The following is a 15,542-nucleotide window of genomic DNA, read 5'->3' as shown; positions in this document are numbered from 1 at the left end:
ATTCCGACTGCAGGATGCTGGAACCTGCCTTACACTTTCCAGGCAGGAGATCAGAGAACTCCTTGGGCAGAAGCCGACCGGCCCGTGTGGAAGACCTAACGGGGATTACTTCAGGTCTCTCCACATCAACAGGGCAACCAGATAACCCTGCAGGGAGGTCCACGATTGACATTTTATGTTTGTAAAGTGTTTCTAACCAGTTTTTCAGTGCCTATTTCCTAAACATGAGCAGGTAGTTAAGATTGCTGGGTATCTCAGGGAAGCCTTTAGTGGGAAGGAGAGAGATAAAAACATACAGAAACAAAGGAACTTGGAAGAAAGAGAGACAATATAGGAAGAGGCGAACTTCAGCAATAACAATGACAACAGATCATTGTTAATCTTGCCTGAGACAGAAGGGAAGATGTTGGAGCCATGAAATAGTAACAGGATGCTATAAAGAAGGAATAATAATAATAATTAATAATAATAATGAAATTAAAAACATGATAGCAGACACGGACACCTCTGAGTTGAAATAGAAAGTTGAAAGAATTCTCCCAAGTGAAAAAGACAAAGAATTAGAAAATAGGAGAGAAAAGATAAGAAAAATAGAGGATTAGATCAAGATGTCCAATAACCTATGAAGAGCAGTTCTAGAAAAAGAGAAAAGACAAAACATAAGGAAAAAAAATATATCAAAGAAATAACATTTTTCTAAAATGGAAAGACGTGGTTCAGGTTGAAAGGGCCCACTGAATGTCCTGACAATGAATGGAAATAGACCCAGGACCACGGTAACACTGGCATAAAAAGAGTTTAGGAGTTTCCAGAGAGAGAGAAACCAGAAGGTTTCCTCCAAAGGATCGGGAACCATGAATCATGTTGGCTCCAGACTTCTCAACAACTAGAGCTCAGTGGAGCTGAGCTCTACTGAAGGAAGATGAATTTTAATTCAGACAGCTATACCCAGACAAGTAGCCAATTAAAGTCTAAACAATTTTATTTCACCCTTTCTCATGAAGCTGCTGGAAGTTTTGCGTTAAGAAAGAATGCAGACAGAGTAAACCCAGGAAAAAGAAGCGTGGGTGTCCAGGAACCAAGGAGGTGAAGAAAATTGCCAGGATGAGGGTGGCGCACGGGCTCAGCCCCCATCAGGCCAAGGGAGCAGTGGTCCACTGGGAGCAGGTCAGAAAGTTTTGAGAGACAGATTTCCAAGGAAATGAAATGGAACCTAATAAATGAAATAAAAGACCACAGGAAAGGAGGTGGGAGGATGATTTTAGGAATAAGTCCATACAAGAAAGTAAGCAAAAGAAAAAGACAAAATAATGATTAACTCCAGGGAGAACAGTGCTGGCAAGAAAGGCAATGTAGTCACAGCACGCTACCTGGCTTGGTGGTGAAGAGCGTGTTCCTCAGCATAGCGATGTAAACACTGGATATCCTAAACAAAATTATGACATCATAGTCGTATGACTGCAGAGAGAAGAGAGGGGAGGGGGTGTGCCCAGGTGTGCAGGTGATAAGGATTGTGGATGGGGGAGCTCGTCCTAAACCCTCCTCTCCCCTCATGACGTCATAGGCTATCCTCCAAACCGGAAACGGGGAATCCAGGAGGGGTGCTACGCGCTTGTTCTTAGGAGAGAAGGAGATAAATACAAAAGGAATCCAAAGTGGGAAAAGATGAGTGGGTGGGCAGGTGTGGCTGTTTCTCTTAATACACAGAAACACTTGACTTTTAAAAACTCTGGGCATGTGTAGCGTTAATCAAGCTAAAAGCAGATGTAAAAGTGGGTTGAATGCTTTTCTCTGGTGACACAGCTCTTCTAGAATGTTTTTCTGATCTCCTCTCATGATGGGATCTACTTGCTGAAACTCTGTGGTCCTTCGGACTTGTATCCCAGGCCAATATGACAAAATGGAGGAGAGAGTACCGATGAAGGACGAGGGAAGGGCAGCTCTTCCCCTGAAAGGGAGATGCTGTTTTGGGGATGTTGTCAAGGCCATATCTTTGTCACCCCTCTCCCCCCACACATCACAAACACCACCACAGAACCACAGCAACACAAAAACCAACCTCCCTCCTGCTGTCAGCGCCCTCATGGAGACTAAGGCATCCTACATGATAGGGAAATTTCTACTCTCGACCCTCAGTTGAATGGCCAGAGAATTCAGACCGATCCAAAATTAACCCATGTGGCCAGGAAGATGACTTTGATGAAAAAAGGATTCACATGAAATATCTTCTCAAATATCTGTAATCAAGGGGGTTTTCTGCCTTGGGAATTGGTTTTGCCATTTCTTTCCTTATCAGAAGTGGAGACGTTTTGCTTGACCACGTGAACCGTTTCACGGCAAATCCATTTCCCAGATACACCGCGTGAGAGGAGGCTATGAGTTCAGAGCTGGTCGTGAAGACACAGATCAACTCCTAGGAAATGACTGTTGGCTGACTTTATAACTTCAGGTGTATATCCATGTGCCTCCCCCCTTTTTAGGTCTAAATCTGTCAGGGGAGCCACCTTGTGCTGCCTCAGAATCCTCTCTTTGTGTTGGGGACGGAGAGAAGGAGGAGAGGAAGGAGGGCAACAGACACAGCTCGGGAAGCTCCTGTCCTCACCCAAGTTCAAGAGCTGTCAGGGAAACAGACAGATCAACCTCGAAGGTGGGAACTGTGGTTCTGAGTGGTCTCTGCCTATCTCCTTTCTAGATTTATGCCTCTTTTTTCTTGTTAGTGTCCAGTGTGGCAAAACTCGCTAGGGCCACCTAGAGGTTTCCTGGCACAGAAACCCCGTGAGGCAAACAGACGCCTCCAGACATTGCGCTCAATCAGACGGCGACTTGGGCTGTGAACTTGGGATGATCTCACAGTTGATTAAAAAATCCCAAGTCCCTTATTATTTCGTACCTGAATAGAGATGCCTGTCACCCTGCGGAGGTCACTGCAATGCGGCATCAATGCCAGGCAGACTGGGGGGCTTTGGGCTGAGAAACATGAAAATGCTATAGTCCAGACCGCGCCTTGAAAAACCGCTAATCTGGAAACACTCAAATGCACGGTACTATAAAGTAGCACACCCGCCGCAGGAGCAGCGATGATTTAAAATCGGATGCTCGGAACCGGTTGGATAATTGAGCGGCTGGGTTTTCACAAGGCCAGATACAAATACAGAGCTGTGTCAGTAGCTTATTGTGTGTCAACACGGAACTTTACTGGAGTTAATGCGTCAATTAGTTATTAATGAAAACTGATGAGAACGCTGTATCGAAGTTCAGGCTCTGTAAAGAATCATTAAGACCTCCAGACCTTGTTCCCATTGAGGACCACGTTTCTGACCACAAGTTTTTTTGTACCAATTAACCTTTTGTCCCTCCATTTATTTTCCTTTGCACACTGCTGCAGGAGATTTCTCCATCTGCCGGTGAGCATGGGGGTCGTCGTCCTCAGAATACAGCTGTGAGGTCAGGATCATCTCTGCCATCCGACTCCTTGGTGGCAGTGGCTAATGACAGACTTCCAGCCCGTGGCAAAGGTCTGCACGTGGGATTGCCTGAGACTCACCTGCCGCCCCCCCAGGAGCAAGTCTCAACAGACCCCACACCACGCATTTCCTCAGATGCTCAAGAACCTTCTTCCTTTGAGTCCAAAGGAACCTCTCTCTGCCATGACCTTGCTACCTCTGTGGCTGCCTTTTGTCCTTCTCTGGGGAAAAGAGCAGATCACACAACCCTGGGAATTCACAGTGTGGAACCACAAGACCACAGCCAGGGTGCAAGGGAGACTCTGACACAAAGCTCCCCCGACAGAAAAGCGATAGCAGAGGGTGTGTCCCCGTCACTCTTGCCAGGGAAACCTTCATCTGGGCAGAGACTTTCAGGTTCAGTTCCACTGAGGTCCACTGGAAAAACTCATCTTGAAATACCAGCTTCAGGACCAGGTTCAGCTAGTTCACACCAAGAGGAAGGGAAACACAAGACATTTTTCCCTTCGGGGGGGAAATACGGGTGTGGGGAAGTGCGGGTCCCCTGCCCTCCTGTAGGAAATGACAGTGGGAAATGTCAAGGATCTGGATTCATCGCTCTAAAGGATGGTGTGGTTCCGTCTAGCCCAGGGCAGCCCACGGAGATCCCCGCAGCCCCTTCGAAAACCCTCAGGAAGAGGAGTTTGGAAGGAATGAGAAAGCAAACTCGCGTGGAGTTCAGCGACACCAGCAGCGATGATGAAGATCGGTTGGTGATAGAGATCTGAAACTTCCAGAGGAAGATGCGTCCACGGTCAGAGACTGATGACGCTTCACAGTAAATGCCGTCAGGCAGGCAGGAGAAGTGAACTCTGTTCATGAAGCCCCTACAGAGAGGAAAGCCATTTGGGGGTCTTTCTAAGATCTCCCCAACCAACTCTGAAACCCAAACGCAGCTTCACCCTTCCCAAGAGGCCCTGCTCACAAGGCACCAGGCTGGGCAAAGCTGGCAGTGAAGCAAGGTCTAAGAAGTCTTGACCTACACAGTGACTGTGGCTTGACTCCCAGCTGTATCCACTGCATTGGTCCTTCACTGCCTCATCTGGGAAAATGGCATTGACCCAGAGAGCCACGATCGACTCGTTTCCGAACAAATGTGAACCCCCCCCAGAGTCAAGGTGACAGGTTTCCTCTGTTAGTGAGCTGGGGGTTGGCTTCAAAGGGAGTGAGCATACTTGGGAAAACTGGGGTAGCTTGCAGAAGAGATGGGGTGTGAACTGGGCATCGAGACACTTCTGTTTATTCTGGAGACAAAATCCAGATTCATTCAAAAACTGAAGTTTGGTCCCAATAATTTGCCTCCTTAATGGAAGTTGTAAATATACTTCAAAATGCCCATGATCTGGTGAAATACTAAGTATCTTTCAGTGTTGCACAAATGGTCAGTGCTTATGTATGATTCAGTGACACAAGCATGTACGGCTCTCGTGCCCAGTGCCTTTTCTGTGGAGACCTCTGACACCCTTGGTTTTTCCAGTTCTTGCAAAAGGAACGTTGTGTTAAAAGTTAATAGAACAGTCTCTGTAATGAGTCATTTTTGAGGGGGAAAAATTCACTTATTTTCCTCTGATTCTTTCTGTCATATTGTGCTCCGAGCAATTTCAATTAGAGGGTTACATTTTAGTAATCTCTGCAGCTTAAATTGATGCCTGCTCATCGTGATGGGAGCCTTTTAGATTTCCTCCAGAAGCTTCAAGGATACAAAACTAATTGGAGTTTTGACGCTGTTTTACATCTCAGTAATTTTATTTTGGGGGCTTGGTGTTACTTTGCTGTCAAATTAAATCAGCCTCTGTATTGTGCAAGTCAGAACAGCACAGAGAAAATTCGCCAGTGTTCCAAGCCCGTGCACCCCTGTGCAGAAGAAGATAGGTGATCTGCGTCAGACGACGCAGTGAGCAAAGCCTCCGATTAACTGCACTCTTCTCCTCCTCCTTAAACGGGAGAGGAAAAACTTCAAGACATTTACACTGCTGCATTCCAATAAAATTTTATACTTGCTTTTGGTATGGTTTTGTACAATTTGAAATTTATAGCCGAGCTCTTTTGGCTTCACTTTGATGTAAGGATGTTCATATGACATCTTGTAATTCAAAGGCGGGGCAGCAATGCAGAACATCTCACGTGCACGAAGATGCTTTAATACGTCCTTGTCTGTGACGAAGGATGGTCCGATTTCACGTATCTTCAAGTGAATTTTCCAATTTTAGGGTAACTCTAGAAACGTCAGGGTGGGACTAGCTGCCCCGGGTGACTTAGCATATGTCTGTGGTCATTTCAGATGCACTCATACGTAGCCAAGTGATTTCAAGCCCAGCCAAGGAAAACATGAGAAGGGAGGTAAAAGTATGCTAAGCATTCACTGCGTGGACTTTCTAAACCAAACAAAAGTGATGTCATTATCTACCCATTGGACTGTCCGTGCCACTATAACGAGAGAGAGGTCTAGGAAAATGGTCTGAATCCTGGAGGGAGAGAAAGGGACCTTGTCCTGAGCTGGCTGGGGCATCTCGGTGAAGACTCACGCCCTCTCAGCACCTGTTTCTCTGACTGGGAAGAAGAGAGTAAGACAAGATGTGCCGAATGTGACCTCAGGCCCCGACCCTTGTGCGAGTGGCTCGGAGGTGGTCCCCGTGGGAAAGGGTCCTGCGCTCAAGGAGTTTGGGAGGGGGCTGTGGGGAACTAAAGCCAATTATTTTTTTGAAGAATGTGAGCTGGGAAGCTCCTTCTAATGTTTTTTTTTCCTCCAGAGCTCTAGATTTGGGGGTGCAGTCAACCCATTTCTAAACGGTGCCTCAGAATGCAAAAATGAGAAGCAAAAACAGAACACTACTGTGTGAGTGGAAGACAACATGTCTGTGGGCTGGATTGGTTTACTTTGTGTTGGGAGGTACTGGTCATCCAGATGCTTCTCTCCTGGACGGCTGCGGAGCTGTTGGCTGGACCACTGGACTGAGGTCAGTGAGTCACTGCTCCCAGTAGCGCCGACCTCAGGATAGTCAGGTTAGGCGGAAGCTTGATCCTTCTACGAGCCACGGATGCTGGCTGCCACATCCCAACCTCCGTCAAACATGACGCAACATTGATTCCATCTCCAACTCCCCGTGTCTCTCATACAAGAGTGAGCAGGTTACCAAAATTTCCTGTCTCAGCTGGTCATTTAGTTAGTTGGCGGCAATGTTTTACAAGTGTACCTTACTTTATATCAACATGAATTTGTGAAAAGCTATATTTCAGTGGGTTTAAAAAAAATTTTTTTAATGTATTTTGAATGACCCGAGGGGACTTGGCTACTGAAAATCATCCCAAGGTGAATATTTTTTTTAATGAAAAACTCTTTTATAAATCAACAAACAATCTGTGATTTTATAAATGTTAACTTTCCTAGGGTTTTTCTTAAAGTGGAATGCAATTATAGGGATACATTTAAAAGGTAGTATCAGTGATCTAGAACCCAGTTTGGGTTATTGAAAATAAAACTTCAGTAATATGGATTGATCATTGCTGCAGTGACTCTGCAAGTGTGTGCTGTGTAATGGTTCAGGGAAGACAAATTTATTTTAGAACAGGGCAAACTAGAGTTTAAAGATCAGGGATTCCCCCTTTCTCCCCAGTACTGCTAATTTCATTGTACCTTCAGGTAAGGCCTTAACCCATGGTGTCTCAGCTTCTCCCACAGAGAATAACTCCTGGGATGCTGGTACCGACTAAGATAAAGGGCACTTTGAATTCTTTCCTTTTCTCTCAGAGCAAGGTATACAAATGCCACTAACCATGATGCTCGAGACACTGCCAAGTTTCTTTCTCCAGCGGTACCTACACCTGGCCAGATCTCACCTGTTGAAGATGCATAGAGAAAAGAGCTTTCATGTTCCCCCTTGGCAACCTATACTGTTAAGTGGCTCTTAACGTCATGTGCTTTTTGATGGACAACCTGAATCCTCCTTGTTGTAAAGCATGATGGAGACAACTCATGTCTCCTGTTGCATTTGAGATTCTGGACGAAGCTAATATCCTTTACTTCACAATCCAGAAGAACCTATGGTTCATTTGTCAAGAGATGAAACAAGACAGGGGATTGGTGCTTCTAGATTCGAATCAAAACCCTGTCAATAGCATGATGGGTGCCTGAGGGCAAGTTAAACTTCCCTTTCCTAAAATCCCTCCTCTAAAGCTCAGATGGGAAGAGTGGCCTTGTAAAAACGCATCGTGGCCACAGTTCTTGGCATGACAGGTGAACGATTTGCAGCCTCACGCCAAAACGTATTTCCTTGCATTTACATTCATTATTTAGAATGATCACATTATTCATTTTTTCCCCAGCATAGAAATTTGCATTTTGCACAAAATTTGCCTGGTGCAGCAGAGTTTTATAGTTATGGAAACTCATCATCGGGATGTACCACTGCTCAGATCCCCAGACGTAATTCAATATGGTGAGGAGAAAACGGTCTGCCTGGCCCTATGGTGACCATATTTCTACAACCACAGCAAACAGGGCTTGTGTATTTCTTCTCACTTCAGTTGTGATTCCCATAATTCTTGAGGGAAACTCTTTGGCTTTTGAAACACTACATTTCTCAATATATAAGCACAAGTTTTTGCCCTTCTCTTTCAGATACTCATTAAACATAGGTGTCAGGACCCAAAAAATCCAGTGCCAGATTTGTACCTTGTACAATCCTTTTCACCCATGCTTTGTACTTATGTGGGAATACATATAATTCAATCTGAAGTATAGAACATTGAGCATATTACTTCACCACTGGAAGAAAAGAAGCCAGGGAAAATAGTCAGCCTCAGTCAGCTGAGGCCCTAGAGGATGACTCGATACCTTATATATGCAGTCAGCTCTTCAGAACTTACTATTGATTGTTCACAACCAAGAAGCTATTGGCTTCTTGGTGGTTTGTTTAAATGTATTTCCTTCTTTATATGGCTAAATTATTTTGTTTTGATAAAAATAAAACTGAAAATGAAAATGCCTTGTGTGATTTGTTCACATTTTAACCAAAACTACCACAAAAAATATCCTATGTAAATTGGATGTCTGATTATTCCTAAATAGTTGACCAAGCGTCCTGGCCGCCATATTGGTATCCCATTCCACTCAACGAAAGGATTAGGTTATGGCAAATTATCACATTTTCTTGTGCTGTTTTCTTTTCCCATGTGTCTCTTCTGTCATTGTCTGCCATATTTTATGGTTCATAACTTAGAAATGTGTTTTTAAATTCCTAAATGTAGCTAAAGTTTGAAGCCACACGAGGGCACTATCCACAGTGCAATAATCCCAAAGTTTTCCCCTTAGAATTGATGTTGCTTAGATAATTAATATTATTCATTAACAGAGAGAAAAATCTGTAATTCAAAGCAATGCCTCCTTATGAAGATAAATCATGTACTCTTGGCAAGAACAAGTAGACTTATTTTACATACCAACACAATATTCTTCTATGTCTATACCTCCTGAAGCCACGTGAAGTCAATGAAGACACGATGCATTGGGAGAAAAAGTGGGAATGGAAACATGGGAGGAACAGATACACCAACTGATGGATCTTCATAGCTTTTTTGCTAACTTATCAAACTCTAATAGTGATAAATTAATCCATTATTTCCAAATTTCCATCATTTGAGAACCATCTTACTGCTTTTTGCCATATGTGTCCACATGTGGGTACATTATTTACTTAATACTTTCATTTAAATCATCTTTGTCTTAAAGAAGCTATTCTTTTCCTAAGTAATAATATCTGTGAAATAACCTTAATTTGGTAGTTGTGTGTATCTTCTGATAAGCATTAAAATAAAAGTATTAAGACTGGTTATCCATGTACCAGTTAAATATCATCTTTGTACTACCTGGCACACAACCCACACTCAGGGGAAGCATGGAGCTAATCTAAAAGGTACATGTGTTGTTAGTTCTTGAGTTACTCCGTTTTTTTGTTTTTGTTTTTTGTTGGTTTTTTCTGCGGTACGCGGACCTCTCACTGTTGTGGCCTCTCCCGTTGCGGAGCACAGGCTCCGGACGCACAGGCCCAGCGGCCATGGCTCACGGGCCCAGCCGCTCCGCGGCATGTGGGATCTTCCCGGACCGGGGCACGAACCCACGTCCCCTGCCTCGGCAGGCGGACTCTCAACCAGTGCGCCACCAGGGAAGCCCAAGTTATTTCGGGTTTTGTTAAGCTCAGCTCTCTCTCCAGTCCAGCAGAACTGGTGACGGCAAGTTGCGTTGTAGGTTTATCAGATAAGTGTCTTCAGTCAAACTTTACAGCTGATTAATTAGCATTCCAAGTCAAAGGATTCTCACTTCTTTTAGTCTCAAAGGAACAATCATATAATGTCATACAATATATATATTTTCTTTTTTGGTATTTTATTGGTTGGTTGGTTGGTTAATGAGTACAGAATGATATACAGGAAAGCGTGTTTAGGGATTCATGCTGAACCACCAGTAACTCCCATCGGTTCTGATGAAACACCCGCTTCCATACTCTTGAACTTGAAGCAAATGCATTTGGCTGTACTAACTGTACTAACTTGTCTGTACTAACCCTAATTCCCCAGTCTCCTGCTTGGGGACAGCCTGTTGATCTCTGGGCTGCAAACGCAGAAGGAATTGCTTGGTGACATCTAGGACATTTGTCTCCAGTTGCGACAGACGTCTGCTTTCAGCCTCCCTCAGCTTCTGCCGGGGGGCAAACTCAACACCCTTTACAACTGAGCATCCGGGCGATTTCTACCCAGAAGTAGGGGAATTGTTTTCTGGGTAAATGCAGGCGTGAACGGATTCCTCTAGGGAATTGACGGTTTTGTACGTGCAGCATCTGGGCACGGGACCCAGCCCTGTCTCTGGCCCCAGTGGCAATCTAGTTTGTCTTCTATGTGTATGTTGTGTGAAACAGAGTAGAATTCAGCAGAATCCAGCAGAAATTCAGACAGAGCCCCTTGACGCCATCGTAAATGAAAGGCCAGATAGCTAGGCTTGTGTTTGGTCTAAAGAACCCCACCTTATGCGCATGCGGGCACACGTGCGTGCGCGCGCACACACACACGCGCGCGCGCGCGCGCACGTAAGCCACACCCTACTCTGAAAGTCCTCTTCTTGTTAAAGTAAAGAAATGGGTGGAGTGGGCCAATGAGGTAAGAAATGGCTCCAGGGCTCATGGTGTCTTCATCTCGGAATAGTGCCTGGCTCAGAGCAGGTATTAATGCACACTTGCTAAGTAAACGAATGGAAATAGCTCACCAGGCAGGGAGACGAAAGGAAGATTCTAAGACGGGTAATTTGACCCACCCCTTTTCTGATGGAGACCTGCCTCCTTATCAGAGATGAACCAAGGCATCGGGAGAAGTTCCTGTCCAGCGACTTCAGAATTAAGCGACAATTTTCCATTACTATTCCATCCCGTTCATTCGCCCAATATTTATCGAGTGCTTAAGTACATAGCAGGCACAGGGGAACATAGGAGTGGAAAAGGCATGCAGGATCTGTGGAGCTTTTATTTGGGGGAGAGAATGCCAATTCATGAACCAACCAGGCAAACAAATGTGTAAGCAACGTGTTATCAGACGTTGCCAATGGCTAAGAAAGCAAAGGGAACGTTAGAAGGTTTATCTTACCCTAATTCAAAACGTTTAATGCAAATAAACATTTTTCTTTTGTTGTCCTCAGTAGAAGAGAAACCATCCTACACATTAAGATCTCCTTTTCTGTTTCATGCCACCACTTCAATTCTTCGCACGTGAAGCAGAGAATGTTGCAGGGTGACGTGTCTCTAGTCTTGTACTTATAATTTCTTTTACTCTCCTGAAAGCTTCAGTTAGCATCAGTAAGCATGGTAATTTGGGGCTGCCTGTGCTAATGTGCTGAATTCCACATGCCTTAGCACTTAGAGAGTGAACGCCTGTTGGATCCCACGGTAGCAGAGAAACCCGGGTGGGCACTATTTTGCAGCTAATTTTCTCAAGAGAAACCATCAAATGTTTGATGACTTGATGTGCTCAAGTCTGGATTCTTTTTCTCAGGAAAGGTTAAGAAAGCATCCTTAAAGTCAGAGGTTCTCAAAAGGGAGCAGTTTACCTCCCTGAAGACGTAAGACAATGACCAAAGACAGTTTTAAAAAAAAAAATTTTTAATGTCTTATTTTTAAAAATTGATTTTATTGAGGTATAGTTGATTTACAATGTTATGTTAATTTATGTTGTACAACGAAATAATTCAGTTATACACATATACATTCTTTTTCATACTCTTTTCCATTATGGTTTATTATGGGATATTGAATATAGTCCCCTGTGCAATACAGTAGGACCTTGCTGTTTACCTATCCTATATAAAATAGTTTGCGTCTGCTAATCCCAAACTCCCAATCCATTCCTTCCCCACCTCCCCCTTGGTAACCACAAGTCTGTTCTCTCTGTCTGTGAGTCTGTTTCTGTTTCCTAGATAAGTTCATTTGTATCATAGTTTAGATTCCACATATAAGTGATAGCATATGGTATTTGTCTTTCTTTTTCTGACTTACTTCACTTAGTATGATAATATCTACGTCCATTCAGTGTTGCTGCAAATGGCATTGTTTCATTCTTTTTTATGGCTGAGTGATATTCCATTGTGTATATATATACCACATCTTCTTTATCCATTCATCTGTCAATGGACATTTAGGTATTTTCCGTGTCTTGGCTATTGTGAATAGTGCTGCTATGAACATTGGGATGCATGTATCTTTTCAAATTGTAGATTTGTCCAGTCGTACGCCTAGGAGTGGGATGGCTGGGTCATATGGTAGCTCTATTTTTAGTTTTTTAAGGAACCTCCAAACTGTTCTCCACAGTGGCTGCACCAATTTATTATACATTCCCACCAGCAGTGTAGGAGGGTTCCCTTGTCTCTACACCCTCTCCAGCATTATTTGTAGACTTTTGAATGATGGCCATTCTGACCAGTGTGAGGTGGTACTTCATTGTAGTTTTGATTTGCACTTCTCTAATAATTAGCAATGTGGAGCATATTTTCACGTGCCTTTTGGCCATCTGTATGTCTTCTTTGGAGAAGTGTTGACCGAAGGAAGTTTTGATTTCACAGCTTGGGTGAGGGGTGCCACTGGCATCTGAGCTGGAGGCCAGGGATTTGCTCAGCATCCTACGAGGCACAGGATGGCCCCCATCAAGAAGTATCCAGTCTCACTGCCAGTAGTGCTGAGGGTTAGGAACTCTGGTCTAAGGAGGTAAGGTCACATTCTATTAGAGACCCTAGAACAGCCCTGTCCTCAAACTGATGACGAGATTAGAACGGGGAGAAAGACTTGCCTTGGCAGGACCAGAAGCAGAGTCCGGGCTCCGTATCCCAGTCTGGTATGCTTTCCGTAGCCTCACATCTGGAACTTTCCAAGTTGCGTGAGGACTTGTGTCTTGAGTCTACACACAGTAGACCATCTATGGGTTATGGTGCAATTAACTTCATTTTTTTTTTTTTTTTCCACTCTTCACTCCACCTTGAGGAGAAAGAACCAGGACATGGGAAGTTAAGTCAATGTGAACAGATGTGTGAATATCAACTAGACATTCAGTAAAGACAGATCAAAAGACCAGCTTTTACTGTGAGGGTAAATGCAACCCAAAGTCCCATACTACTCCATTGACCTCTACAGCCAAATGGAATGAAAGAACATGAATACTGCTGCGGGGAACCAGGGAGTTTTCAGATTTGGTTGGGGTGCACGAAATCTGAAAGTTTGCTTTGAACCTTCTTCTTTGTAGAGGAAACTGAGAACCAGAGGATTTGGTCCTGGCTCGAGTCAGAGGCAAGGCTGTGACTGATACCAAAGCCCCCAAGTCCAACATGCTTGCCATGACATGACCAGGTCCTGCCTCTGAAATCTTCCATTATGTCCGCTGTCCTTGCTAAGAGGGTCAAGTAGAACAATACATTTCATAAAGGTTTTCTGCATCAGGGTTGGGAAATACCAATGGAGTTCTGGTTAACTAGAAATCATCCAGAAAATTAAATTATCCACACGAACCCATTCCCCAAATGGTCTCGTTAATCTAGGTGTTATTCTGTTGGTTTTGCAAAAAGAAAACTTCTCTCCTAAGACATCTGGACTCAAATAGATGTGAGTGGTGCCTATGTGGTCCCCTAATTTATGTACTTGAGTACAATAAATTTGGCAGGGATCACAAGCGTAGACAAAGAAGTGTTAACAGCAAAAAAGACATCACCAAAAAGCCTTTGGAAGACAAACACTTCTCATCTTCAATTATAAGACAACCTGATGCAGAGAGAGAATAAATTAATTTTAAAACCTCCTGCACAAAGAAAGTAATGGAAAAATACATCATAAGTAGTTATCCCTTTTGTGCCAAAAACAAGTGATTTGGAGAAAATAACTCCATGGGAGTGAATGTGTTAGTCTTATTATCTTTTTCTGGTTTTAAATTCTTAGGGGAGAAACAGAGAACAAGAGAAAAAAGAAAAGAAGCTTTCATTGTTTCAACAAACATTTATTGGGTATTAGTATGTTGCCAGGCACCAGGCTACACTTTCTGTGACTTTTTCTACTTTTAAAATTACTTTCAGTCAAGAACTTCTAGATGCCTCGTTGCTGGATTCCAACAGTTTGAGAAAGGCCATTCTTCTAAGGTTTTTGCCAAAACCATTAGGGTTCAACTTCAGAGATGCAGCTGGGAATCTCGCTTTGTCCCCTCACCCCCCATGGGAACCTGAGTTTTAGGGCTTGGTCCAACTAGGCTTAGGGGACATCCATTTGCAATGAGAGGTTTGCGAGTCTCAGGTTGGCTTTTCCTGGAAGCAGACTCTGAAACAGTGTTCAGTGCCGGGGTCTATCGGGGGATGCCCTTGAGGTCCACAGCTGTGCAAAGGAGACTAGAGAAGCAGGTTGGGCAGAGGGAGAAGCTGAACTCTAATACAGACCATGACAGCCTTGGCCAACCCTTGGGATGCTCTGGAGAAGGGGTATGGCCTTGGGGAGGCAGATCTCTGCAGCTGAGGCAGTCGTCAGAGGGACCAGCAGTGCCTGCTGACAGCACTTCCGGCGCCTGGGGCAACAATCCTTCGCTAAAGAGGTTCTGGCGGCAGTTCACAGTATCCACTACGGTGAGGCTCCACTGCGGGCACATCCATCCTCCCTCCCTCCCTTCCTTCTTTCCTTACTGCCATGCAGCCAACAAATATTTATTCAACACCTGCCATCTGCCAGGTATAGCCTGGTAGAGAAGCTGTCATTAAACAAAATAGTGCATGTTATTTACTTAAAATTTGTCAAATGATAAAAAAGGACCATACCAGATGAGAAAAGAGAAAAGAATTGGGGGAACCGACAGAATCGGGGTACCTTGAGCCTGAATGCTGACTTAGGATGAGAGGAAAATTGACGTTTCAGGTGGAGGGAGCTTTGAGTGGCAGGAACCGAAAGGATGGTGATGTGGCCCTGACATGTGGGATGGGAGCAGACAGTGAGACTGCAGGGGGCAAGGGCCAGACCTGGGGGATTTATGGGCAGAGTTAAGGAGTATGCTTTTATCCTAAAGGCTATGACCAAAAAATCCCCACCATGCTTAGGGATCTAGGAAGGAGATCCTCCTGGGACTAGAAAGCTGGAAATTGGCTTAAAGTGTAAATGCACACTGCTGTCGGCAAAGTTCATACTGTTCCTGCGAACGGGAGGCACCTAAGATGAAAATAGCATCTTCCAACGGGCTCAAGAGGGAGCTGCACGGAGCTGCACAAAATTACATATGAAGCCGTTTAGAGTTTTGTCTCAGCATCTGGTTCACCCTGACCATGGTAATTTTCACAGCAGCTCATCTCAATGGAATAATCTAAGCTATAAAATGAAATACTTAAAAGGGTCAGTTGACCACAGGATTTGAGAACTGCTGTCCATAAACCCTCTAATGAAGAAGTAGATGGCTTGAATTGCCTTGCAGTTTTTCTTCTTTTTTTTTTTTTTAAGAAGAAGTTGGGGGTAGGAGTTAATTAATTTTTGCTGTGTTGGGTCTTCGTTT

At 44.1% G+C, this 15,542-nt stretch overlaps 1 protein-coding gene across 6 annotated transcripts in view; it reads left to right on the top strand.

Annotated features, from left to right (window-relative positions):
* The window catches only part of ZNF831 (zinc finger protein 831), a 172,863-nt gene that overhangs the window by 106,263 nt on the left and 51,058 nt on the right, over positions 1–15,542 (top strand). The window contains exons 5-6 of one of the 6 annotated variants that reach the window (XM_027086839.1): positions 2,481–2,647; positions 3,386–8,479. The exons of 1 other annotated variant lie outside the window; for it this stretch is intronic. In XM_027086839.1, coding sequence (XP_026942640.1) covers positions 2,481–2,647; positions 3,386–4,231 — 1,013 coding nt within the window. In that variant the 3' untranslated portion in view covers positions 4,232–8,479. 4 more of the 6 variants (XR_003428661.1, XR_003428660.1, XM_027086842.1 and 1 more) reach the window with 4 other exon arrangements.

Source organism: Aethalodelphis obliquidens, unplaced genomic scaffold (genome assembly GCF_003676395.1).
Source record: "Aethalodelphis obliquidens isolate GAN/ISIS:26980383/991018 unplaced genomic scaffold, ASM367639v1 scaffold57, whole genome shotgun sequence".
NCBI lineage: Eukaryota > Metazoa > Chordata > Mammalia > Artiodactyla > Delphinidae > Aethalodelphis > Aethalodelphis obliquidens.
Note: the sequence above shows the minus strand (reverse complement) of the source record. Positions and strands in the feature narration are given on the sequence as shown.